Here is a 26,820-nt window from a genome sequence, read left to right on the forward strand (position 1 = left end):
GTGGCGATGATGGTGGAGACTTCATAATCTTGAACGGGAGCAACAATTTGATCGGATGAGTATTCCAATGGAAGGGTGGGATTGTTTGAAGACTTGGGAGAGCATGATTTGGAGTGATGACTAAAGACCTTGCAATGATGGCAATGGGGAGGGAGCCAATTATATTGTATTGGTTGCTCGAAACTAAATCCTTCATCATCGACAATGGAAATGGATGAGGGAGGGGGAGCGTCTGCAGAGACTTCAATACAGATCCGAGCGAAAGTAAGATGATCCATCTACCTACTTCTTTAGTCAGAGTAGAGGGGGAATCCAATGGCTGACCCAATGATGCTAAGGCATTCAGGGCTACAGTAGTGAAGTAGACGACTAGGCAGGGCAACCCATAAGGGGGAATGGTGCTGAGGTCGACCTTATGGAGTTGCAGGTGGGGATCCCATTGAGAAGGAAGATGGGCTTGGAACCAACTTGCCAAGGGGCACCTTCAAGAGCACGAGCTTTGGCTTCATCAAAGGAGAACTTGAAAATGAACACTCCATTGTCTAAGAGGTAAGTGACCATCAACCCTTGAGCTTTCCATTGCTTAGATAGGGACAATTTAACAATGTTGAAAGGGGGTCTGGTACCAAGGAAGTGACCCACAAGGCAGGACTGAGAGGAGTTCAAGGGGGTAGAGGGAAAATTTGGAAGACTATCAATAGATGGTTTGACAAAGTGCAAGGGGAGACCAGAATGAGAGGAGGATGAGTGGGAAAAAAGAGAAGACCAGGGTTTGGACAAGGGGAGGGAGAAATGTCGGAGATGGCTTGAGATGGTGGAGGCGGTGGGATGGAGGGGGGGTCGGGAGGGCTCATGAGCCTCATTCCCTCTATTAATGAGGCTTATTGTGGAATTTAGCGGATTGAGTCTTCTTCTTTGGTTAAACCTGATCCTACTCCCTTTGATGGATAATTCGGCCTTTGTTGCTAATGGTGGTGGTTGTGGTGGTTGTAATGGTGCCTTTGGTAGAGATTGTGGATTAGGGGGAGGTCGTAGACGTGGCATGGGTGGTCGTGGCAATCCATCTTCTGATCCAGTCGTTCACTAGTGTATTCATTGTGGTTGCCCTAATCACACTACTAATAAATGCTGGATGAAGCATGGCAAGGCCCAGTGGGCGCAATCGATAATTTTCTAATACTACTGTTTTTTATGGAAATACTAAGGTGGAGCTTCCTAATGACACGAATAATGGTCGTACTAGAGTTAGTCTCATCCCATACTGATATGATCAATCAATTTCTAAAGAGAGTTCAACAACTCTAGACATCATCTTCCACAACCACATCTACATTAGCTCATTCAGGTATACCTACATGTTTTACTTCCTCATCCTCACCTCCTTGGGTGATTGACTCTGGTGCTTCTTCATATATGACTGCTAAGCCAAATTTATGCTATTTATTTCAGCAATTAGATTTTCTATCCACAAGTTATTCTTGTTGATGGATCGCTTACTAATATTACTGGTCATGGTGTTGTTCCCTTGTCCTCTTTGCTTTCATTATCTACTGTTCTTCATGTTCCAAAATTGCCTCTTAATCTCTTATCTGTCAGTAATTGACAAAACTTAATCGATCCATTACATTTTATCCTTGTCATTGTGTTTTTCAAGATCTCAAGACAAAGATGATGATTGGTGGACATGACAAGGATGGCCTATAATATTTTGACGTTTCTGGAATTTCCCCTTTACATTGAAACTACTGGCTGGGGTACATTTCTCTATCCTACAACATCTGATCCCTAGTTGCAAGTCTATTTCCCATCATGAGTCTGATCACCGCACTGCTATTTTCCATCATGTAGTGAGTTTAGGAGTCCGGTTTTGATTTAGTTCATTCAGATATTTGGGGTCCTAGTAGGGTCAAGACTCTGTCTGATTTTTATAATTTGGGGTCCTTGTAGGATCAAGAGTCGGTCCAGTTTTTATTATTTTGTGTCCTTTATTGATGATCACTCTTGCATGACATGGTTGTATCTTTTAAAGGATCGTTATGAATTTGTGTCCGTCTTGAAACAATTTTATAATGAACTAAAAGTTCAGTTTGGTAACGCAAAATTTTCCTTGTTTAATCACTTCCCTAGGTCATTTTTTAGTTCAAATGGGATCCACTTACGATTTGGCGAAAAAATCACAATAAGAATAATAATTCTATCAAAAACTAGGATTTTTTGCTTTTGGCAGCCTGTGTATCATGTATGGGTCCGTATTGGAAATGTATCAGTAAATATCTGTACTGTGTTGGCCTGTATCGGTACCTTATTGACCCATATTGATTTTGTAAATTTTCTTTTTATGTACTGGTTCTGTATTGTAACGACAAGATCAATCTTGATACATATCGATACTTTCTACCATGCTTTTATCCTACTTTGCAACGCTTCCTAAAAAGAAAAAAAGGGGAAGGATTTTCACTGGACTAAGGGCGGTAAGGAAGAAAACGAGTGGATCCGCTAATTCGTCGTCCTCACAAATCAGACCCTCCCGTGGGGTATTGTCTCAACGAATACGCGATTGTAGGAGTGAAATCTTGATCTAATTGGAAAAGGGGGAAAGCAGCAAGTCCAAGGCAATAAAAAAGTATTTTTTCTTTTATTTCTTAATTCTGTTAGAATTATTTCGTTTGTAAATAAATTAGTAGAGTCCTCATTTTAGAGTTAGTTTGAATTCTATTTGGAAGTTCAGAATTTCAGGTCTATATAATGTCAGGTACCCTGCTCAGGAAACATAGTTCTGTAGTTCTGGATTTTCAACAATAAAATTATTTCTACTTCAGCATTTTTCTGAGTTTTTAGAAGAAAACTCCGATTGTCTTGCTTACTAGCTTCCAACGTTATACGCAATATTCTCTTTCCTCATTTCTTTATTGGAAAATTTTATTTATTCAAAAATGAATCAGAACCAATGTTCTTCAAGCATTTCAAATTTGGACCTTCTTACCATCTGCTTATAGGATGACCATCCCAATAAAGGCAAGGAGCTAGCAGGACCCAAGGCAACATCCAGCATTTGCAAGTCTTCCAAGCATCTTGCATCCAACTGAACCCAAGAAAACAATCAGTTATGACATTACAGAAGTTATACTCCAAGTATTATTTTTTTTTATCATTAATCTTTCTCAGTTACATAAATTTAACAACTATAATCATACATTTTACAGTTTAAGAATATATAACAGGTTATTGTGCTTTGCACCGCCCAAAAAAAGAAAGAAATACTGAGTGAAAGATAAATAAAAACTATCACTTGGTCACGAAGCATACCAGACTTTTAAGAACCTTCAAAGCATGCTCTAATTTATTCATAATAATGAAAGCTAATAGAGAGTCCAAGCTAGCCATTCCAACGGGTCCTACACTGAAAAATAAGTAAGGAATGGTAAGATTTGTCACTAAAAGTGAAGTGTTTAAAGGAGCAGGGAAAGAAATAATGTTGAAAAAGTTTAAAAGACAATCTAAAGTCAGAATACTTGCTCATGATACAGACCCATCATTTATTTAATCTGCAGAGAGAGGTACATTGTATTTCAAGGCTATGTGAGAACGTGAAAACAGCTATACACGTGAAAGACTTGGTTATTAGCATTCCCCAATTTGCAAAACGAGAAAAAAAACCAAAAATAAAAAAGAACAGAGAGGAAAGAGCTCAAAAAAATCATGCTATGCTATACATGCATACACATTCTGCAGCGTAGGATGAGACTCCAACTGTCTTTAAAAGCATATTTTACTACAACCTGCAGCTGCAAATTCTATTGCTTTATTCATAAGTAAGCGAATAACTGAATTTATGGAGAAAAGAGAAAATATGAAGGCGAAAAGATTATTGCAAGGTTTAGCAAGGAGAAAAGATTATTATAGGGGGGTGATCCAAATGGACATGTTGGGAAAGATAGTAGCGGCTATGGAGGCATTCATGGAGGCTATGGAGTTGGAGAGGGATGAGGAGGGGATCTCAGTTCTAGACTTCGCTTATGATTTATCCATTGCGAACACCTTTTTTGAAAAGAGACGGGAGCATTTGGTTACCTACAAAAGTGGACATCATACCAGCCAAATAAATTTCTTCTTAACAAGGTCCGACAGATTGTTTTTTCTTGGATGAATAAAAATAACCAAAGGAAAGAAAAAAGGGAGGAGGAAGAGGGAACATACATGCACGAGCCAAAACAAGGCCCTGCAGAAAAAGGCAAGGACAAACAAAAGAGGGCAAGAGTCCCAACAAAATTTGCACACTAAAGAAAAGGGAAAAAACTCCTGGCCTTCAAAAGACAATCAAAGCCATCCTCAACGAAGTCACTCTATCCCGGATCCGTGGGCACATGACAGAGGGAATGATCTCTGATAACCAAGGTCAGAGGCAAAACCTTTTCTGGGCAGGGTAGGGAATAGGCAATGTAGGGACGGATCTTGGGAAAAGGAGGGGAGTTGGGGTTACGACAGTGAAAGACACGAAAGGGTGGGGGGTATTAGATTGGGAAACAGAGGGGTTAGAGCAAGGGGGCAAATGGCAAGGAGGAGCTGGCCCATTAAGCCCAGCTGGATCAGCCAAAGAGAAATGGGTGGTGGGCCGGGCTAGAGAGGGAATGGGCAAGGAGATAGAAGGGCCCATAGGGTTTGCGTTAGGAGAGGGTAAGGTTGGGGAAAGGGAAGATCAAGGGCCCAAAAAAGATTTGGTTAGCCCTTTGAGAAAGGGAGTAATCTCCAAGCTCTAAGGGACTGGTCCGGGAGAAATCATAGGAGCAGGCATAGAGGGAGGGGAAGGGGAGGAGGCATGGACAGTCTGGGGAGCAGAGGAGGCTGGCAGGGGATGGCGAGAGGTCGATTGGTTGGGGAGAAGAGGAAGGCGACAGGTGGACTCATGGTTTAAAGTATCGACCGATATGATACGATAAGGACTGATACGTATCGGTATCGATCGATACCGATACGATACATACCGATACATCTCCTTTTTTTTAGAAAATGAACTGTCTCGAATTGTATCATAATGTATCGACCGATACAATACGATACCATCGATACCATCGATATGTCCAATAAAGGGTTCTGTGGATGGTTTAATACGTATCGATACGTATCGGCCGATACGGCTCGATACATACCGATACATTACCGCTACATATCGATACATACCGATACACACTGATACATACCGATACATACCGATACCATCTATACATTCCATAAAAAAACCATTTTTACTCACAGACTCCATACAACTCCTAATCTAACGAAAAAACGAAGGAAAACTCTCAACCAAGAGTCTAAAATCTTGCATTTAATCTTGGTTTTTCACACTTCTAAACTAAAAAACGAATCAAGGAGTGCTACAACATCATCCTTGCATCATCCAATACTCGTCATGGCTATAGACGATTACAACATGTAACAAACCTCATCTTTTATAAGAATTTCAATTTAATGCATTTGTTTGGTTATACATTATTCATTGTTTTAGGTTTTATGCATGACACTTATTATATATTGCTTATTTATATTGTTTTTTGTTCCAAAAGTGTATTTCCATGTGTATCTAGACCATTTCTATGCATATCTGTATTGTTCGATATGTATCTCCAAAACGATACAATACGATATGATACGTCTCTTAAAATCACCCGACCGATACGATACCCGATACCGATACTTTAAACCTTGGTGGACTGGCTGGGGGAAAGGGGATCAGGGGTCGATTCATCGGAAGATGGGTTAGCTACATCGTCACAAAGACCAGCAAACTGAAAGATGGAGAATCCTTTTGGACCAGCGGTAGCCGATAAGGGGACTAACAGACCAGAGGGAGGATGGCCTCGAGGAGAGCCACAAGCCGGGATCTCCTTGCAATAGGACCTAGGATGTCTGCTTCTTCTCTGGCCACAGTTAGGACCAAGGGAAGCAGAGGCCGCCGGAAAGGCAGGCGGAGGATAGATAGAGGAGCCAGGGCCATTCGCCGCATGTCTAGTTTTGGTTCTTCCACGGGAAGGCGTACGGTTCTCATGAGAGGAATTCCGGCCATTTCGGGAGGTCAACTGGTCCAGCGGATCATCCTCAGGGGTGGCGTCTTCAATAGCATCTTGGCTGAGGTTCGATAGAGGAACAATGACTTCAGTAGCAGCTTCACAAGGATTCGAATCTACCTTTGGAGCTCAGAAGGAAGATTCATGGCCAAAGGTTTTACAATTGAGACAATGGGGAGGCTTCTAGTCATAATGAACTTCTTGCTAAAAAAACTAGCTATCTCCTTCCTTTATTTTGATGAGAGACGGGAGAGAAGATTCTGCAGATACCTCAACAGAGGTACTTGCAAAAGCCATCCAATTGTTCCTCGTAGTTCTAACATCTGAGAAGAGGGGAGTACCCACAAGTAGTAACCCAGGAAGGGAGATCCACAGCGGGATGGTAGAGAAATCTACCCGATTCAGTTGGAGATGACGCTGCCATTGCCGGAGGGATAAAGGTCAGTTCCCAACTTGCCAGGGTGGTCCTTCAAGGGCACGACTTTTGTCGGTTTCATCAAAGAATTAGAATACAAAGAAGCCATTGTCCAGAAGAAAGGTTTCAAGGTTTCCAAGAGGTCTCCATTGTTTGGACAGTGAGAGCTTTACAATGAGGAAAGGAGGATAGGAGCCAAGAAAATGGCCAACTTAACAATTTCCCCAAAGTTTTGCTTCATCGTCGAGCAGACCAGGAGGGCAAAGGGCAACTCTAGAGTCACCCTCAAGAGAGGGGGCTATGAACGAAGGGAAAAATCTTCTCTAGAGGGGTTGGGTGCAGGACTGAAAAGAGAACCGCATTGCGGAGGAGGCAGAGAAGCAGAAGTTGCCAAAGGAGGAACAGGTGATGTTGTAGAGGGGTTACCAACAGCAGAGGCTGCCGGAGGAGGTACAGGTACGGGCTCGAGCATGCTACATAAGACCTTCTAAGCTTTGTTCGTAGTCTAATCTTCAATGAACCATGTGGATGTTGTTTTATATGGTAGAAATTAGTACTCCAAAAATGTTATTGTTCAAAACATTACAATTGATTAAAGACATTGTTTTGTATGGACTGTATAGTTCGAGATCTCGCCGAGATCTCGCCAAGTTTCTCGGTTTTTGGAAAAGCCGAGACAAGACTGCCTACGAGTCTCAAAAGTGCAATATCTCGGTGAGATCTTGGTGAGATCTCGGCGAGATCTCGGATCTCGGTTGGATCTCGGTTTCGACCCATTATTTCAACCCAACTACCACTTAAATACCTTACCTAATTGGACAAAACTCGACATATCTCGGCGAGATCTTGGATCTCGGGTTGACCCAAAGTTGAGGCTTCGAGTTGAAAAAAAAAAAATGCACCAACTCGGCGAGATCTCGACTCGTCTCAGTTTTTCCAAGAGTCGAGTTGGTACCAAGACCCGAGTTTTAGTACCTTGATGGACTGGAAGTGCCTCATTACGTAGAATCGTAAGATAGGGGAGCCTATTTGCCTCAAGTTAAAGTGGTGGCGATTAAAAGGAGATTCCTTGAATTCATTTACGAATAAAGTCGTTAAACAAAGAAAGTGGGACCTTGAAGGTGACACTAATTTGATGTGTAACAAGATGACGACTTGTACTAAGAAAGTTGCTAAGGAGGTACAAGGGGAGTCGGAAGGTAAACGTCATGCCCCTAGGGAGACTTGGTGGTGGGATGATGAGGTCCAAGCAGCCATTAAGACTAAGAAAGCTAGTTTTGAGACATGGCAAAGGATTAAGGAGGTAGAGGATCTAAAAAGGTATAAATCTGCCAAAAATGAAGCAAATAAGATTGTAATACCCCAAATGGTTCAGTGGTATACATTCTAGAGTGCAAATGATCAATTTATGATTTGAAGTATATGTATGTGTATGGTACATACAAAAGAGGTTGAATGGTTCAAGTTAGGCAGACCAAGTCTATTACGGTTCATGTTTAATTGGTTTGAATGGTTCAACCAAGGTTCAATTCGATTTGAAGTTCAGTTGAATGGTTGGGGTATTGGTTTGGTTCAGACAGTCTCTATGGAAATAGTATCTCAGCAATTTTAAATGAATATGGCTAGCAGTATTTGAAGGAACTCAGCAGGTCTTTGATGATGACTCAGCCAGCTCGATAGATGATGATTCAACTAACATTGGTGAGGCAATGTTTCAGTAAATTAGGATGAGATGGTTACTTGGCCAGCATGATGAGTTGGCAAGGGCATGAGTAAATGTAGAGATCTACTACTACTTGGCTTCTTAAAAAAATCCAGGACTGATTGGGTTACTAAAATTAATTGAATTTAAAATATATGGGACCTTATTTTTCAGCATCAGGCAGCCCCTTTAAACAAGGTTTCAGCAATTCCTATCCTAAGTGGGACTCCCTCTAAAGCGTATACAGCTATATTCAATAGAGTTTAAATAGGAAAGGAATTGGGGATGGACAGTTAGTATAAAAATAAAAAGAAAATAAAGGGAGAAAAAGAGGAAAGAGGAGAGAAAATAGGGGGAAAAAAGGAAAACCAGAGAGTTGCATGCAACATATGAGATAAAATAGGAGTAAGGAGAGAGAGAGCGAGCGAGGAAGTTACAAAAAAGACACCCCCTTAAAAAAGTGGTAAATAGAATGAAGTGGGCAAATAAGTTCAGTTACGATAATCTGTTGTAACCGGGTTGTTTTTTTTTTTTTTTTGGATGAATAAATAATTCAATAACCAAAGGCAGATAAAGGGGGGGGGGAAGGATACAAGCAATAGCCGACACTAAGCCCTAACAAAAAGCAGGGACAAGACAATGGGCCAAAGCCCAACCCAAAAAGCTCTCAAAAAGAGAAATATGCCAGGCAATCCAAAGAACTAAGCCTGGCTTGACTAAGGCCAACTAACCCGGGTCAATATCCATTAAAATCTCCTTTGAGTTTTAGTAAGAAATGAAGACGGGAAGTGAACAAAGTACGATGAAAATTTGCGATTTTGAATGGCTCTGAGCACTGCCCCCTTCTTCTCCGGCATTCCGGTAGCTCCTTCTTCTCCGGCATTCCGGTAACTCCTTATTCTCCGGCACTCTCAACTGGTTCTCAAATGTCCATCCCTCCAACCTCTACCCCTTCACAGCCTCTTTCCTCCCCCATCTCTCCTATACCCACTTCATAGCCTCCTTCCTCCCCCAACTCCCATATACCCCCTCCTGTAACCTCTCCTACTTCTGCAAATCCTTCAAATTGGAAAGCTCTCTTTGAGACTGGCCCTCCTCCCACTCGCGATGGACTCTCCCTTCATTTCATTGCTCCTGCTTTGGATGGAAGCTCAAAATATGCCTTCTGTCCCCCTGGTCTACTTGACGAAGAAGCCCTGCTCCGGGAGAACTGCCTGGTAGGCTACTTCGTGGGTGCTAGGCCTCCTTTCCATATCGTGAAATTATCCCTGTCTAAGCAGTGGCGACCTTAGGGAAACCTTCAAACCACCCTTCTCGATAATGGGTTTTTCATTTTTAAATTCTCTGATGCTCAGGACAAGACTCGAGCCCTTGAAGGAGGGCTTTGGCAAGTGGGGAAGAAGCAGATTTTCCTGCGTCACTGGAATCGTCACCTACAGCTGAACATGGTAGACTTCTCTTCCATCCCTCTTTGGATCTCCCTCCCTGGACTTCCACTTCATTTCTGGTGCACGGATGGCCTTAGCACTGTGGGCTCTGTCATAGGCACTCCACTTTACTCTGATGCTCGAACCATGCGAAAGGATCGCCTAGCTTTTGCCAGAATCTGTGTAGAGGTTTCTGCTGAGGCTGCGCTCCCCTCCTTCATCAAAGTCAATGATGGGAACAGCTTCTCCTTTGATCAAGATGTGCACTACGAATGGAAACCACCACACTGCACCCACTACAAAGTGTTTGGTCACGACTCAAGCCTCTGTGATCCTAAGGACTCCCCAAAGGACAACTCGATCCCTCCTGTTATTAGAATCGAAGCTCTGTCCATGGAAGAAACCCAGCAGCTACCTCCTCCTCCGGCGCAAATCCTTCAAGCTCGAGGAAGAGCTAGGGTCAGAAATCGCCGGAATAAGCATCGGCAACAGACTTCTCCAGCAACCAAGTCACCAGTGCGAAGGACCGCTGGTCACTACCGTGACCCTGCTTTGCACCCTGATCAAAATCGCTTTGCGATCCTGTCTTCTGACACTGAAGACCTGCTCCCTGATTCCTCGGTGTTGCCGATCGAGAATGCTTCCTCAATAGAGCCACCGTCACGTCGCCATCGCACTGCCTCTCCTTCGGTTGACCTTCGAAAGCTAATTGCGGAAAGAAGCACTGCTGCTACGAGTCTGCGAGATCCTTCCCCTTCCTCTTTGTCGGCCTTGTTGCTAAGGGGTCCTCCTCCAGGTTTCTCGAACTCTGTTTCTACCAACTCCAACGTAAACCCTTTTTTTGTTCTGCCTCCCCAGGTGGGCCCCTCCACTTTGTCTTCTCCTTTATTGGTGACTCACCCCTCTTCCACTCAATCCCAAACCATTTCTGGTCCAACCATTTCCACCCAATCCCAAACCCAAACCGCTGGCTCTCTCCCCTCTGTTGGACTATCCAACAACCCACACCCATCTACCTGCAAGCCCACCCCCCCTTTATCCCCTGAATCTCGTTATGGCAAAAGGTCAACCAACCGTTATGGCAAACACTCATTCCAGAGAACCCATAGGAGCTCCTCCCAAGCTAGAACTACCATCCCCCACCCTCTTGGGTTTGTGCTGCACCCTCCCCCCACTTCTCAATGAATCAAGCTGGGTTTTGGAACACCAGGGGTCTCAACTCCCTTTCAAAACAATCTGCTGTTCGTGCCTTCATTAAGCTCCATCGTCCAAATTTCTGCTGCCTTCTTGAGACTCATATCAAGGAAGCAAATGCCTTAAAATTTTCTAATTCCATTGCTCCTGGTTGGTCCCTCTTGTCCAATTACTGTCAGCACTCCAATGGTCGCATTTGGGTTATTTGGGACCCCTCAAAAATCACCATCTCCACCATCTCTTCCTCTTCCCAATTTCTTCACCTCTCCATTTCTGACCCCTTGGGTCTTTCCAGTAGTCTGTTCTCTGTCATTTATGCTTCAAATTCCTCTTCTGATAGGCTCTCTCTTTGGAATGATCTTAGAACTATCTCTGGTCAGATTGGCTCTCTCCCGTGGGGATTGGGAGGTGACTTTAATGTGGTTCGTTATGACCATGAGAAGCAAGGGGGTGACTCTCTGGATATGGAATCAGTGGATGTTTTCAACTCCTGTATTGAGGATATTGGCTCTTGTGACTTGAGATGGTCTGGTCCAAAGTATACCTGGAACAACAAAAGATCTGGGTATAGCTTGCAAGCTTGACCGAATTCTTGTGAATGAAGCTTGGCTCTCTACCTTCCCTTCATCCCATGCCACTTTTGATAATCCGGGTATTTCTGATCACTGTCGTATCTCATTATTCATCCAGCCTTACATTCCTTTTGGTCCAAAGCCTTTTAAATATTTTGATATGTGGTCCTCTCACCCCTCCTTCCTTCCTACTGTTAAGGAAGCTTGGGAGAAGCCAGCCCAAGCTTTCTCCTCTCCCCTTATTGCCATTGCTAGAAAACTAAAGAATGTCAACTGTGCCCTCAAGGATTGGAACTCTCTTCACTTTGGAAACATCTCCCAACGTGTGTCTGAGTGCAGGGACAAGCTTTCAGCCATTCAAAGTAGGCTCCAATCTGACCATTTAAACACTTCTTTGGTGGAACAAGAAAAAGAGAGCATCTGAGTTCTCAACTCTCCTCTCTCAAGAAGAAAGCTTTGCCAGACAGAAAGCTAGAATAAAGTGGTTGGATTTGGGGGATTCAAACACTGCTTACTTCAACCGATCTATGAAGTCCAGAACTAACTTCAGCTCCATCCAGCAGCTTACAAATTCTGATGGAACCCAAGTTCACAGTGTAAAGGAGATCAAAGACCTAGCTGCAAATTACTTCTCAAGCATCTTCAATGACTCTCCCCGAATGGCTGAGCCTTTTCCAGATCACCTCCTCAACAAATTCATCCCAAGTGAATACTTCTCCTCCTTGCAGGCCATTCCTGCTGAAGAGGAAATTGAGGCAGCCATTCGTTCTCTTAAAACCAACAGAGCTCCGGGGCCCGATGGTTTCAGCTTAGGGTTCTTCTTGGCAGCTTGGGATATTGTAAAGGTGGACCTTATTAAAGCTATCAAAAGCTTTTTTCTCAACCCCAGTCAGGTTAAAGGAGTGAACCACACTTTTCTCTGCCTCCTTCCTAAGAAGGAAGGTGCCTCTTCAATGACAGATTTCAGGCCTATAGCTCTTTGTAACCTGCTCTACAAATTCATAGCAAAGATCCTTGCTTTCAGGCTTAAATCTGTTGTGGACCTTCTGGTGAGTGCAAACCAATCAGCTTTCATACCGGGGAGAAGCATAGCTGATAATATCGTTCTTTGCAATGAAGTTGTTAGAGGATTTGACAGGAAATCCCACCCTCCAGCTGCTCTAATAAAGATGGACATTCACAAGTCTACTTTCCAAGCTGGGATTTCCCCCTGTGTTCTCTCATTGGATCCACCAATGTATTTCTAAGGCAAAATTTTCAGTTCTTGTCAACGGCAGTCCAGCAGGGTACTTCTCTTCTTCAGTGGGCATTCGTCAGGGCTGCTCTTTATCCCCTTACTTCTTTACTCTAGCCATAGAGGTTCTTTCCAGAAGCATCCAATCTTGCATGGACCACCAGCTCATTGTCCCTATTCCCAAATGCAAAGCCCTAAAGCTAACTCATTTGGCTTTTGCGGATGATCTCATGATTTTCTCCAAGGCCTCCATTGATTCCTTTGAGCACATCATGTATTGTTTGCAGCATTTTGAGGAGCTCTCTGGTTTGAAGATAAACCCCACAAAGTCTCTCCTTTTTCTAGCTGGGGTGTCTGATATTGACAAGGCTGCTTTGCTGGGCATATCGGGTTTCTCTCTTGGTCAGTTTCCGGTCAAATATTTGGGGCTTCCTTTGAATCCAGCCAGGCTCACAGCCCATCACTGCTCGCCTATGCTGGACCTCATCAAGAAAAGGGCAAGTTACTTTCCTATGCAGGCCGTCTGGTTCTCATCAAGTCTGTGCTCCAATCTACTTACATTTATTGGATGGGTATTTATGGTCTTCCATCCTCAACCATCAAAGCTCTAGAGTCTCTTATGGCCTCCTTCCTTTGGAAAGGGGCAGAAACTATTAGATTCCTCCACCCCACCAGCTGGGCTTCTGTTTGCCTCCCAAAGGAAGAGGGGGGCTTGGGCCTCCGCCGTATAAAAGATGTGAATTCTGCAGGGATTATCAAGCTTATTTGGAAGATAGCCTCTAAAGAGAATAGCATATGGATTGACTGGCTCTACTCTGGAGTTCTGCGGTCTGATTCTATTTGGACAGTCTCTTCCTCTTCAGATGCTTCTTGGGTTTAGTGCAAAATCCTTTCTCTCAGGTCGACGACTCTTAAAGCAATTCAGTCCAAGATTGGAGATCGTTCCTCAACTGCCCTTTGGCTGGATCACTGGCACCCAAAGGGTATCCTCATTCACTCGGTCAGCAATAGAGCTATATACAATTCTGGCCTAAGCAGGCAATTCAAGGTTGCTGACATCTTATCCAATGGGGACTGGTGTCCTCCCTCCACCATCCACCTGGGTCTTCTGGAAGGCTGGAATGTTTTGCCCTCCATTCCTAGAAGGACTGGGAGGTGCGACTGTGTTTCCTGGACTCCTTCACCCTTGGAGATATTTAAATCAAAAGATGCTTGGAACCTTGTCCGGATTAGAAGTGATCTAGCTCCCTGGAGAAAGCTTGTCTGGTTCAAGGGCCACATCCCTCGGCACAGCTTCACTGTTTGGCATGTCTTCAACAACTGCCTCCCAATGCAGTCCTTCCTCCGCCACCATCAGATCCCAGTCTCCCCTTTGTGTAGTCTTTGCTGGAACGCAATGGAAGACACAAACCATCTATTTTTTGATTGCCCGCTTTCCTCGGATATTTGGAAGGGAATCCTTGGCGAATGCTGGCCTCGCAGTCGTAGAATCCTTCCCTTCTCTAGGGAATGGTTGTGGATTGATATGACCTTCTCGAGCTCCACGTTATGTGACATAGTTGGTAAACTTGCTTTTTGTGCTACCATCAACCAAATTTGGATGGAGAGTAACATTAGGAAATGGACTTCCAACTCCAGGACTGTTGGCCAGATTTGGGAATCCATCTCCTTCGACATCAAAGGAAAACTCACAAATGTAACTTCCCGTTGTATTGATTCCCCAAGGAACATACATATTGTTGTCTCCTGGGATCTGCCCCTTTCTTCCCCCCAGCCGACCTCCTCCTATGTTTGAGGATGTGTTAGCTAGTCTTTTGTTTCCCCCCCCCTTCTCTGGGGCCTCTGTAGCTTCTTTCTCTTTGGTAATATAATTCTTTATTCACCCCAAAAAAAAAACCGGGTCAATAGGCTCACCACTTAGAACATTTTTCCTAATATCTAAATGGAAAGGCGAATTCAACCCCGGGGCGGCCATGGAGTAGGAAAGGTAGGGGCGCTTCTTAGGGAAAGGACAGGAATTGGGGTTACGACGATGAAAAACATGAAGAGAAGGGGAGGTGGCCTGGAGGGGAATCCAGGAAGAATTAAGGGTTGATAAAGAAGAAAGAACAGGCCCATTTAAACTAGATGGGCCAAACAAAGAGGCACAAGGGGTGGGCTGGGCCAGAGAGGAAGAGGATAGAGGAGAGGGAACTGGGCCACAAGAACTAGATGGGCCAGCCAAGGAGGGACTATAGTTGGGCTGGGCTACAGAGGGACTCGATAAGGGTGGGACCACAATGATGGAAGGGGGAATCAGGGAGAGAGAAGGCGAAGTGGCAAGGAATCCTTCAGACGACGTTTTTAGAAAGTGAGTGATACCGAGGTGAGAGGGGAGCAGCAGGCTCGACTTAGGGGCAAACTGCAGAGGAACAGCAGGCTCGACAGAAGCAGAGACAGAGGGGACTGGCTGAGGAAGAAGACAAGGGTTCTACACATCGGAGGGGGGGGGAAGCTGTATCATTGCATAGGGACTCGACCTAGAGGAGAGAGAAGCGGTTTGGATCTGCGATAGTAGGGGGGACCAGTTGCTCAGAGGGAAAAGGATGCCTGGGGGAGACCGACGCCGAGAGATCCTTTCGGCAAGATTTTCGGTGGCGGCTTCTTCTCCGGCCGCGGTGAGGGCTGCACTGCTTAGAAGCTGTTGGGAGAGAGGCAATGTCTTCGATTGGGGGGCTTCTTAGCTCCAAGGTAGGGTTAGGACCTTCTGTAGAAGAAGGCAGAGCAGGAGAAGCTTCATCGGTGGCTTCGTTCCCAGCATTAGGGCATTTTCCTATCAAATGACCAAAGATTTTGCAAGATAAGCATTGTGGGGGGGGGTCCAATCATAGTGAACAACCTGGTTGAAGGAGAAGCCTTCGTCATCAACTACGAGGATGGAAGCTGGCAGGGGTGAATCCATCGGAACTTCCACACAGATTTTAGCAAAGGCAAGGCAATCTTGGAGTTTTGTTCTGCCATCTGAAAAGAAAGGAATTCCAAGGACCGAGCCAACCACACTAAGACCTTCCTTACACCAGAAATGTAAAGGGAGCTCAGGGAGAGAGATCTGAAGTGGAAGAAAACTGAGATTAAGATGATGCAGCTGAAGATATTGGTTCCATTGTCAGAGAAAGAGTGGTTTTCTTCCAACGTTCCTGGAACCTCTAACCATAACTCTACCTCTATCTTCGTCTTCAGCAAACTTGAAGATAAAGAAACCAGTCAAATTTCAAGAAATCCTCTAGTTAATTCGTAGTTCATAGGTGGAGAGAAAAACCCTGTGACGCTGCTGAGGAGCAACCATGCCAGCTTCCATCCTCACGGCCATAGGTGGAGAGAAAAACCCTCACGGCCAGGCTGCTCCTCCTCATTCTTCCTCCCTTCTCCTTCTCTCTTTCTCCCCACCTCTCGCCCTACCTTTCTTCGTCCTTCCACTTCTTCTTCTGGTTTGGAGTCTGGCTGTGAGGTTGGGCTCCTCCTTTCCCCTTCTCCTTCTATTTCCCTCCATTCCATTCTTCCTCCTCTTCTTTCCCCTCTTCTCTTTCTTCGGGATTTGGAGCTTGGTCTCCTCCTGTGGACCACCGTAGTACTTATGGTCATCATCCTTGCTTGTCTGCAATCATGCTTGCCGATGGCCCTCTTGGTTTGTCGTTTTCGTGGACATCTGTCTTGCCTGGTTTGCTGCCTTGCAAGTCGCCCTCTTGTTAGGCCTGTTTCCAGGCTCGTTGGGGTCTCTCTTGTCTGGTCGCAATGCTTTGTTGGTGTGGAATTCCGTGAATACTGGCTTGATCAATGTGATCACAGCCCAGCCTTTATTTATAATATTGAAATCATATGACAAAAATATAACTAAGCAATGTGGGACTAAAACACACATACAAGAATACCCCCATAGACAGATTTACCCTTGGATCCATATTACAACACTCCCCCTCAAGTTGGTGCATACATATCAAACATGCCCAACTTGCTAACAGTAGGAAAGAACAATTTTGTATTGATTCCTTTGGTAAGGATATCAGCCAACTGTTCACTAGACTGAATAAATGGAATACAAATAATTCCTTGTTCCAGCTTCTCTTTGATGAAATGCCGGTCAATCTCAACATGTTTGGTTCGATCATGTTAGACTGGGTTGTGAGCAATGTTGATTGCTGACTTGCTGTCACAGTAGAGTCGTATAGGAAGATCAGCACTCATCCCCAAGTCTTGAAGAAGCCCCTTGAGCCAAAGGAGCTCACAAATACCCTGTGCCATAGCTCAGAATTCAGCTTCAGCACTAGATCGAGCCACAACAGCTTGTTTTTTGCTTCTCCAAAGTAGTTAGATTACCTCCAACAAATGTGCAATATCCAAATGTGGACTTCCTATCATCAGGACTGCCAGCCCAATCTGCATCAGTGTACGCCTCTATCTGGAAATGGCCATGTGGAGAGAACAATACTCCTTTCCCTGTAGCTGACTTAAGGTAACGGAGAATTCTGTATGCTGCTTCCAAGTGAGAAGAATGAGGATCATGCATGTATTGGCTGACAAGGCTTACAGCAAAGGTGATGTCTGGCCGGGTATGTGAGAGGTATATCAATCGACCCACTAACCTCTGATAGCTTCCATTGTCCACTGGCTCACCTTCCTTACTCTTCAAATGTGTATTGGGCTCCAGAGGGGTATCTGCTGGTTTACACCCAAGCATCCCTGTTTCTTTCAATAAATCCAAGGTATATTTCCTTTGAGAAAGAGATATGCCCTTAGCTGAATAGGCAACCTCAATCCCTAGGAAGTACCTCAATTTGCCCAAATCCTTAGACTTCAAACTCCGTACCCAAATAAGCTTTCAACTTCTGAATCTCATGTGCATCACTGCCTGTAATTACTATGTCATCAACATAGACAATCAAAAAGGTAACTTGCTGTCCCACTCTCTTAACAAACAATGTGTGGTCTGCATTACTTTGCTTATACCCATATGCGATCATAGCCTTGTGGAATTGGCCAAACCAAGCCCTTAGGGATTGCTTTAGACCATACAGGGCCTTCTTTAACTTGCACACTTTCCCTTGAGTCTCTAAGGAGGTAAAACCCGGGGGTACCTCCATGTAGACATCTTCTTCCAAGTCTTCATGTAGGAAGGCATTCTTCACGAGTTGTTGAAGTTCCCATCCTTGATTTACAGCACAAGAAATGATGACCCGTATACTATTCATCTTCGCTACAGGAGCAAAAGTCTCTTGATAATCGATTCCTTGGGTTTGAGTGAACCCTTTGGCGACTAATATCGCCTTGTATCTTTCCACAGAACCATCAGCCTTGTACTTCACAACAAAGACCCATTTACAACCGACAGGCCTCTTCCCATGTGGAGAACTTACCAAATCCCAGGTCTGATTTTTCGCAAGGGCAAGCATTTCTTCATTCATTGCCTCCTTCCATTTTGGTTCGGCTATTGCTTCCTGCCGAGTATTAGGTATAGAGACAGAGGACAAAGAGGATATGAAAGCATGAAAGGCAGGAGTTAGAGAGTTGTAGGACACAAAGTTTGAGATAGGATGCTGAGTGCAACTTCTTTTTTGTTTGTGAACAGCAATGGGTAAATCAAGACTAGGATCAAGAGGGGGTTTACCTGAAGTGTGACTAGGAGCAAGATTTGGAGTAGGAACAGATGCTGATTGCTTAGGTGGTGCAGCAATGGTGGTTCTTTCTCTTTGTACCGAGGACCATCTGTAGGAAAATCAGTTCCCTGAGTGTATTTCTATTTCACAAGTCTCTCCCCCTGCACCTGTTGCTCAATCTTTCCCACTTCTTGTTCTAGACTTGTAACTCCATCCACTAGTTCAATAGAAACATCTTCAATGGTTGGTATCTCAACATCTAAAGGAGCAATCAGCGGGACCCCTTCATTACTTTGAGTCTCCCTTTGCAGAGGAACCGGCAATGGAAAGTAAGCTTCCGACTCCCGAAAGACAACATCCATAGTAACCAACACCTTTCTGGTAGGAGGATGGTAGCATTTATAACCCTTCTGAGTCGGTGAGTAACCAAGAAAAATACACCGTAATCCTCTGGGATCAAGCTTACCATGGACGTGGTGATTTCGTGCAAACACAACACAGCCAAACACTTTAGGGGGTACCACAAAGGTGGATTTGCCAACCAACATCTCCAAGGGACAGCGGCTACCCAAGACACGAGATGGAAGTTGATTGATTAGGTAAGTAGCTGTAAGCACGGCATCACCCCAGAAACGAGGAGGGACAGACATGGTGAACATAAGGGAATGAGCTACCTCCAGTAGATGTCTATTCTTGCGTTCAGCCACTCCATTTTGAGCGGGAGTGTCAATACAAGAAGTCTGGTGTATGATCCCATGGCCGTCCAAATAGGAACGGAAAGCACCATCCATATATTCCTTGCCATTATCTAAGCGAAGAATCTTCACCTTGGCATCGAACTGGGTCTGGACCATTTTGTGGAATAACATAAAACAATTGAACACATCACTTATGCTACGCATCAAATATCATAGTTGTCATGGCGTCGCCATGGTGACGCCATGGCGTCCTGGCGCTGGAGAGGGCTGCATGGCGACCTACGCCATGGCGACCCTCTTTGATTTCTTCTTCCTGTCTCTCTTTCCCTCTTCGATTTCTTCTTCCTGTCTTCTTTCCCTCTTCGATTTCTTTCGATTTCTTCTTTCCCTCTTCGATTTCTTCTTCGATTTCTGAATTTTCTTCTTAAAACTTGAGAAAAAATAGAGAAAAAATAAAACATGGCTTGAGTATACATCTATTAACACATTAAAAATAGAGAAAATAAAAAATAAAACATGGTCGACATGCTCGCCATGGCAACGCCATGGCGGGCGACATGTCGATATATCGGCGTGACACCCCTCTACCGACTTGGATCGCCGTGACAACTATGTCAAATATACCCAAGTCGTCCGGCTAAAACAATCGATAAATGTGACAAACCATCTAAACCCAGAGGTAGAAACACAACGGGCAGGGCCCTAAACATCAGAATGAATTAAACCAAAAGGAGTCAAACTTCTGTTGTTTGAAATAGGAAAAATACTCTGAGTTTGCTTTGCCAAAGTGCAATCATCACAAGAAAAATTGTGTTTATTACATTGTTTTACCAGACTAGGAAATAAAGTATATAAAACCCCAATCAGGGGATGGCCCAAACGTCGATGCCAATTATTTAACTCAAGCAATGCAGAATCAAAACTAGAAGATGCCAGCTGTGATGTCAATGCTGTCCAGGAATTTTCAAGCACGTACAGACCACCAACCACCTTACCACATGCAATCGTACTATCCGTTTCCAAATCCTGAAATAAACAATGAGTAGGAAAAAATATTACTTTGCAGTTCAAATCCTTAGTCAGATTACTAATGGACAGCAAGTTAGTAGTAAACTTAGGAACATGTAAAACAGAGGAAAGAGTGAGAGAGGAGGAGCACTGAACGGATCCCTTCCTAGAAATAGAAGAAAGAGACCCATCCGCAACCCGAACCTTTGACTGGCCTGAAAGAGGAGTATTTGTGGTAAAAACAGAGGAAGAACCTGTCATATGGTCGGTTGCTCCTGAGTCAATAACCCAAGAGTCAGGCATGACCGAGGTGCAATTCCCACCAAAATAAATACCTGTGGAAGAAGGTGCATTGGAAGGAGCAGGTAGAGACAACGCTGAAGCCGCCATGGAAGGAGATACAGATGCCAAAGAAGATGTGTCCAAGTGATTCATCATATCCCGCAAATTGTGCAACTCAGCCATTACAGAAGAACGAGATTGTTCAGATGGATCTTCAGTGGCAACCTGATTAGCACGAGAGGAACTAGGCCGATTGGAACCCCCCCTTCCACGCCCACGAGTATCTTCAGGACGACCATGAAGCTTCCAACATCGGTCCTTAGTGTGCTAGTCCTTCCCACAATGATCGCATTTAATAAGCGGGCGATCACTAGATGGCCGATCAGTAGGAGGAGGACGAGAGGAATTTCCACGGGAAGATTGAGAACCAGAAACAAGGGCTGACCGTTCCTGAGTGACAGGATGAACCATGGCAGTGCGCCTCGTGTCCTCAGCCGAAAGTATGGCATAGGCCTGCTCCAAAGAGGGAAGAGGATCCCAATTTAAAATATTGGACCTGAAATTATCAAATTCAATGTTGAGGCCGGCCAAAAAACAGCCGTAGACCATCCTCCCACTTCCTGAAGGCCATCGCGTCAACATCTGTGGTAGCCTTAAATATGCCCAAAAATTTGAATTCCTACCATAGTGTACACATGGTATTATAATATTGGGACAGAGACAACTCCAGCTGCTTGGTAGTATGGAGCTTCTAACGGAGTTCATAGCATTGGGCTGCATTCCCAACCTGAGAGTATGTGTCATGAGCCGTCTTCCAAATTTTCGCAGCAATGTCAAGGAGCAGATAACGACCAGCAATGGTCTGGTCCATGGAATTAACCAAATAAGACATCACCAAAAAATTGAAATTCATCCGTCGATCCTAAGCCGACCCAGCCTCTGTAGGCCTGACCTTAGTGCCCGTGATATAACCAGAGAACCCATGGGAACCAATAGCAAATAAACAGGAACGAGACCACAGAAAATAATTGCTGCCATTCAACTTTATGGGATTCACCAGAAAGGGAACAAAGTCCCGCTGGTTGGAATCGTCAGAACCAGTCGAAGCAGCCGTGATCTCAGACTCGTCAGGCAAGGTGGCTGGAGAAAAATAGGCAGAGATAAATCCCCTGGAAAAAAAAAAAAATCAGAACATGTAAAGGGGAAAAAACGAACCCCTGGTGGGAGTCAACTCACCACCAAGGGATGGAAAAAAAAATCGAACAAGGTGGAGGCCCTCCCGAGGTGTGTAGAGGTGGCGGAAAAGGAGGGAGGGACCTGTGGAGGTGGTGGGAGAAAGGGAGAGGGCCGGCGGTGGTCGGCGGTGGCTGGCGGAGGCGATGGAGGGTTGGCGGTGGCTGGCGGTAGGTGGTTTTAGGGCAGAATGGCGGAAAAGAAAAAAAAGAGAGAAAAAAATGAAAAAATTTTACTTCCCATATCCCTGGAATATTTTTGGCTCTAATACCATGTGGAATTCCGTGAATACTGGCTTGATCAATGTGATCACAGCCCAGCCTTTATTTATAATATTGAAATCATATTACAAAAATATAACTAAGCAATGTGGGACTAAAACCCACATACAAGAATACCCCCATGGACAGATTTACCCTTGGATCCATATTACAACAGTTGGCTTTTGTCTCTGAGAACCGCTCTCTTTGCTGGGTCGCCTCCCTCTTTGGCTGCCTTCTTCGCTTGGCCTGCTGGCTCATCTCTTCGCCTCCAGCCCCGCTCGCCTTCTCTCACGCCAAACGTCTTGCATCACCGGTGCCCTTTGCTGTCGCTTAGTTGTCAGCCTACTTGGATTGCAGTTGCTTGGCCGCAAGCCTTCTCGGCTAGTTTTCTGTTTGATCCGCCTGGCTCACTCGGCTAATGCCGTGTTCCTGCCAGCTGCATAGTCTGCCTTCTACAAGCTATGCTCGGCCGGCAGCCGCTTCGTTGTTGCCCTCTGCATGGTTGGTGCCTCTTCGACATGGCTATCACCTTCGCTTGGCCTGCTCCCTGCTTAGCCATTGTCCTCCGTAAGGCCTGAGCCCCTCTACCACGGCTGTTAGTTTGCCGGTGATGCTCCATTTTCGTCTTGGTGGCTGGTCCAAGTTGTGATGAGATAGTTGGTTTAGGATTTGTGGTTCCCTACTTGGAAATGACTTGGGTGCCCTTCTCCTTTTGTTGGGCTTCTGAGCTCTTGTGGGCTTTTTTATTTCTTGGGCTTTCTTCTTTGGTTTTATGGCCATGTGGGCTTTGGATTTTACAGGCTTTGCCTCCCCCCAGGTGGGCCTTGTAATTTGTTTGTGGCTTTGTGCCCTTGTACGCTCTCTCTCTCCCCCCCCCCTTTCTTTTCTTTGGTAATGAATTAAATTATTTATTCACCAAAAAAAAAAGATAAAGAAACCATTGTCGAGCAGGAATGTTTCAAATCATCCCTCTGTTTTCCATTGCTTCGAAAGAGAAGCTTTCACAAGGGGGAAGGGGGGTCGGGTTCCCATAAAGTGCCCCACTAAGCAGTTATCCCATTTCTTAGCCTCATGGAGGAGGAGATCAGCTTCGTAATGGGCCGCCTTGGAGCCACTGATGAAGGTGGGAGGGACAAAGTGCAGGGGAAAGCCATCACGGGATGGGGGGTTTTGGGATGAGAAGAGAGAGGACCAAGGTCTAGGTTCAGGGGTAGGGAGAAGGGAGGCCCTGGGTGGTGGCGGCACCATCCCAGGGTGGTCGGACATAGAGGAAAGGTTCAGACCATCACCGAGGGAAGAGAACTTCAGGGTTAGGTCCGGAGGAGTTTTTGAAAGGTTGAGCTTTATTGGTATGTATTGCTCGTAACCAGGTTGGTTACAAACAGATTATCCCTAAATTTAATTAGAATAAATTATAAATTAATTAATTAATCAGATTATACCAATATTATTCTGAGTTACGTGGACTATGACAGGAGTTGGATTTTTATGAGGACGTTCAGGCAACTTGTTCCACAGATGCCACCAACTTCAAGAAGCAAGAAGACAAGCTCTGGGTGTATGATTTCTTGGCTGGTCTCAATGTTGAGTATAATCAGATCCGTGCACATGTACTAAGCCATGATCCCTTTCCGTCTCTGGAGAAATCTTATTCCATGGTCCAGTCTTCTGACAGTCGACATACCGCGATGCTGCAGCCCATCTCCCAGGGTCTGGTTCTCAGTCTTGACTCTCGAGGAGGTTTTACACGCTCAGGTACACGCTCAGGTGATCATACCACTACTAACAGGGAACCAGTTAAATGTGATTATTGAGGTAAGGAGCGTAGGAACATTGCTGGAAACTTCATGGTCGTCCAACCATTTCCCGTGGATGTGGTCATGGTCGTGGTTGATCCAACCGGGCTCATGCTCACCACACTGAGACATCTGATGCTGCACCCACAAGTACCTCTTTACCTCAGGATGAGTTGCTGATTCTCCACTGTCTGATGACCAAGTTAGAGCCTTCTTCATCCTCTTCATCGTCTGCTACCTATGTTGCCATTGTTCCAATCCCATCAGATTCCCATTTCGCTCATTCAGGTATTTCTTTTGGTGTTCACTGTGCCTCAGTTGTGTCTGTTCCTTGGATTATCGACTCAGATGCTACTAACCATATGACTGGGACTTCAAGTCATTTTTTTCAATATTCTCCATGTTCAGGTAAAGACAGTCTGGGTTGCCGATAGTCTTCTTTCTTCCTCTGCTATCACCACTCAGGCTCGTCACACGGATTCTCCTCAGCTTGCCTTATCTGAATCACATCAGTGGCATCGGCGTTTGGGTCATCCTCTACTTGGCAATTTAGCTAGAGTTTTTCATGGTTTATTTCAGCGCTGTAATCTGAATACTTTTTTCTGTAAGGTACAAAGAATGAGAGGGATCTCCTAGTTGACTCTCAAACCTTTGTGGCTCTAATGCCAAGTTGGAAGTGAGAGAGAAGAAGTAGGAACAAGGAGGAAGATGACGAGAGGAGAAAGAGAAGGAGAGAAGAGTAAGATAGAGTGCAAACTTGTGCAGAGAGTTGTAATGTCTCTCGCCTATATTGATTCACTAACATAAGATGATGGAAATTGCATACAACTCCCTAGGGAGGTAAAAGGTAAAAACATAAAAGCTTAATACAAGCTAACTAACAAGATAATAACGAAGTACCCAAAATATCCTCATTACATAAACTCCCAACAAAAGCAGGAAGACTTTTTTTTTTTTTTGGGGGGAGGGGATCTTGAATGGAAAACAAGTGTACCATGATTCTAGTAGATCAAAGAATCGGAGCCCTAATAATTCATGTCCTGCTGCATCAAACCTGAAAGCATATTTGCTTGGTAAATACATGCCAATTTGCCAAGTTTTTTTGAACAAAATAACAACCTTTAAACAAGGTGATGACTTAAATAAACAAGTTGAAGGTAGGTTCCACCAACAAATATTTTGATATGAAAAAAATTGATACTTACCAACCACTCATAGGTTCTATATACATTGACTGGGAGGGATTTGTCAGCTTAAGAATTCGGTGTAGTAAATGCCCTAAGAACATTAAACCAAAATCAAATTGTGCAAATTTGCAAAGTATGATTACATTGAGTTGAATACTAAAAAGACAACTGCCAAGTTTTTGACAGAAATCTGATCACTTAAGGAATCCTGTAGACTACATATTGCCACAAGCAATTAAAGGACACAAAATGGAATGTTTAACATTATAAAGCAATGTCAATAGATCAAATTTAACTCCAGAAAAGTACTATATTCTATTAACCAATTCAAATCTAGGGAAAATATTTAAGAAATAGAACAATCAGCTAAATAGCTAACTTTAAGTGTCATAACACATTTTTTTTTTTTTTTGGTGAATAAATAAATCTATTACCAAACCCCAGGAGGAGGTGGGCAGAAAAAAAAGGGGGGGGGGGGGCCAAGGAAACAAGTCTCAAGCTACCTAAGAAGAGGTAGGAGGCTGCAAGAGAGAAATATCAAGACCCCAGGATACAACAATATGCCTGTTCCTTGGGAAATCAAAAATGGATCTATGAGGGATAAAGCTGAGCTTGGAGGACACATCGAAAGAGATGGCTTTCCGATCAAATCATAAGATCTAGAGTTGGAGGTCCATCTACTAAGATTCCGCTCCATCCAAATGTGATAAATTGCAGAACCAAATACAAGCTTACCAACAGTGTCACAGATGGTGCTACCAAAGAATGTCATGTCAAGCCAGAGCCATTCTCTATCAAAGGCCAGAGATCTCCTACACCTGAGCCAAATGGTAGTGAGCATAGTTCGAGAACTCGAGAGATCTAGCCGAGTTTCTCGGTTTTTCAAAATCCCGAGACGAGACTGCCTACGAGTCTCAAAATGTCAATATCTCGCCGAGATTTCGGTTTGACATAGGAAAATGCCCATCTAGGTTCTTTATATGAGTGCCAGATCTCGAGATTTTGCTGGAAATTCGTGGTATACAGACACCTATCTATGCCAAGAACCAAGACAGACACTTATTTATGCCTAATATCATTTAAGTAAATGTTTTTGTATTTCATTTACTTAAGATATTATTCATAAATAAGCAAATACCCCTTATTTGAATCCAATAAAAATAGTTAAAAAATCAAACTCCTAAAGGAAAAAAAGTCAACCCCCCAGTTCAAGAACAAAAACTGGATTTTCGGCTGTAGGTGCAATTTTCAACTTTATAATGCTGGGGTTTTTCTCAAATCTAAAAATTCCATAAATCTTATTATGGTAAAACATTGCTAAAAACCAAAAGTGCGTTAAAATATTCATTTGTTTTGATGTCCAAAAAACTATTTTCATTCAGAGCGTTAAAATATTCATTTGTTTTGACCGGTACATAACTCTTTCAATATAAATTAGAGTTTAGCAATCTTGGACTTGTTGAAAAGCTTTGTTAAAGCTTTCCAACAAGTCCAAGATTGCTTAAATATAAATCAACAAGTCCAAAATTGCTTAAATCTGATTTATATCGAAGGAGTTATGTACCGGTCAAACTTAATTTGGTGTGCGCGAATGCTGTCAAAATCGCTTTGAATGAAAATATATTTTTGGACATCAAAACAAATGAATATTTCACCGCACTTTTGGTTTTTAGCAATGTTTTACCATATTAAGATTTATGGAATTTTTAGATTTGAAAAAAACCCCAGCATCAGAAAGTTGAAAATTGCACCTACCGCCGAAAATCCAGTTTTTGTTCTTGAACTGGGGAGTTGACTTTTTTTCATTTTTTCATTTTATTTTTTAACTATTTTTATTGGATTCAAATACGGGGGTATTTGCTTATTTATGACCAATATCTTAAGTAAATGAAATACAAATACAAAAGCATTTACTTAAATGATATTAGGCATAAATAAGTGTGTTTGTCCTGTGTCTATCCTGGTTTCTAGCATAAGTGTCTGTCCTACTTTCCCACTAACTGAAACTCCTATTTGGACTTTTTTTTTGCAAAATCTGATACTGCCATTGTGTTTAAATGGCCTAAAATAGACTGAATACCAAGTTTCAGACACAAACTAGGTCTAAAACCCACCGA

At 43.8% G+C, this 26,820-nt stretch overlaps 1 protein-coding gene across 9 annotated transcripts in view; it reads right to left on the reverse strand.

Moving 5' to 3' along the window:
• LOC122645947 (WASH complex subunit 5-like) overlaps positions 1-26,820 on the reverse strand; it is a 157,072-nt gene that overhangs the window by 35,925 nt on the left and 94,327 nt on the right. For 8 of the 9 annotated variants that reach the window (XR_006330545.1, XR_006330546.1, XR_006330544.1 and 5 more), the window contains exons 19-22: positions 24,722-24,794; positions 24,511-24,570; positions 3,307-3,400; positions 2,984-3,082 (exon numbers count right to left, since the gene is read on the reverse strand). Coding sequence is in view for 6 of the 9 variants with exons in the window: in XM_043839412.1 (XP_043695347.1) it covers positions 2,984-3,082; positions 3,307-3,400; positions 24,511-24,570; positions 24,722-24,794 (326 nt within the window). In the remaining 3 variants the exon portion in view is untranslated. The remainder of the gene's footprint in view (positions 1-2,983; positions 3,083-3,306; positions 3,401-24,510; positions 24,571-24,721; positions 24,795-26,820) is intronic. The other variant, XM_043839394.1, reaches the window with a different exon arrangement.

This window comes from Telopea speciosissima, chromosome 1 (assembly GCF_018873765.1).
Source record: "Telopea speciosissima isolate NSW1024214 ecotype Mountain lineage chromosome 1, Tspe_v1, whole genome shotgun sequence".
NCBI classification, from domain to species: Eukaryota; Viridiplantae; Streptophyta; class Magnoliopsida; order Proteales; family Proteaceae; genus Telopea; species Telopea speciosissima.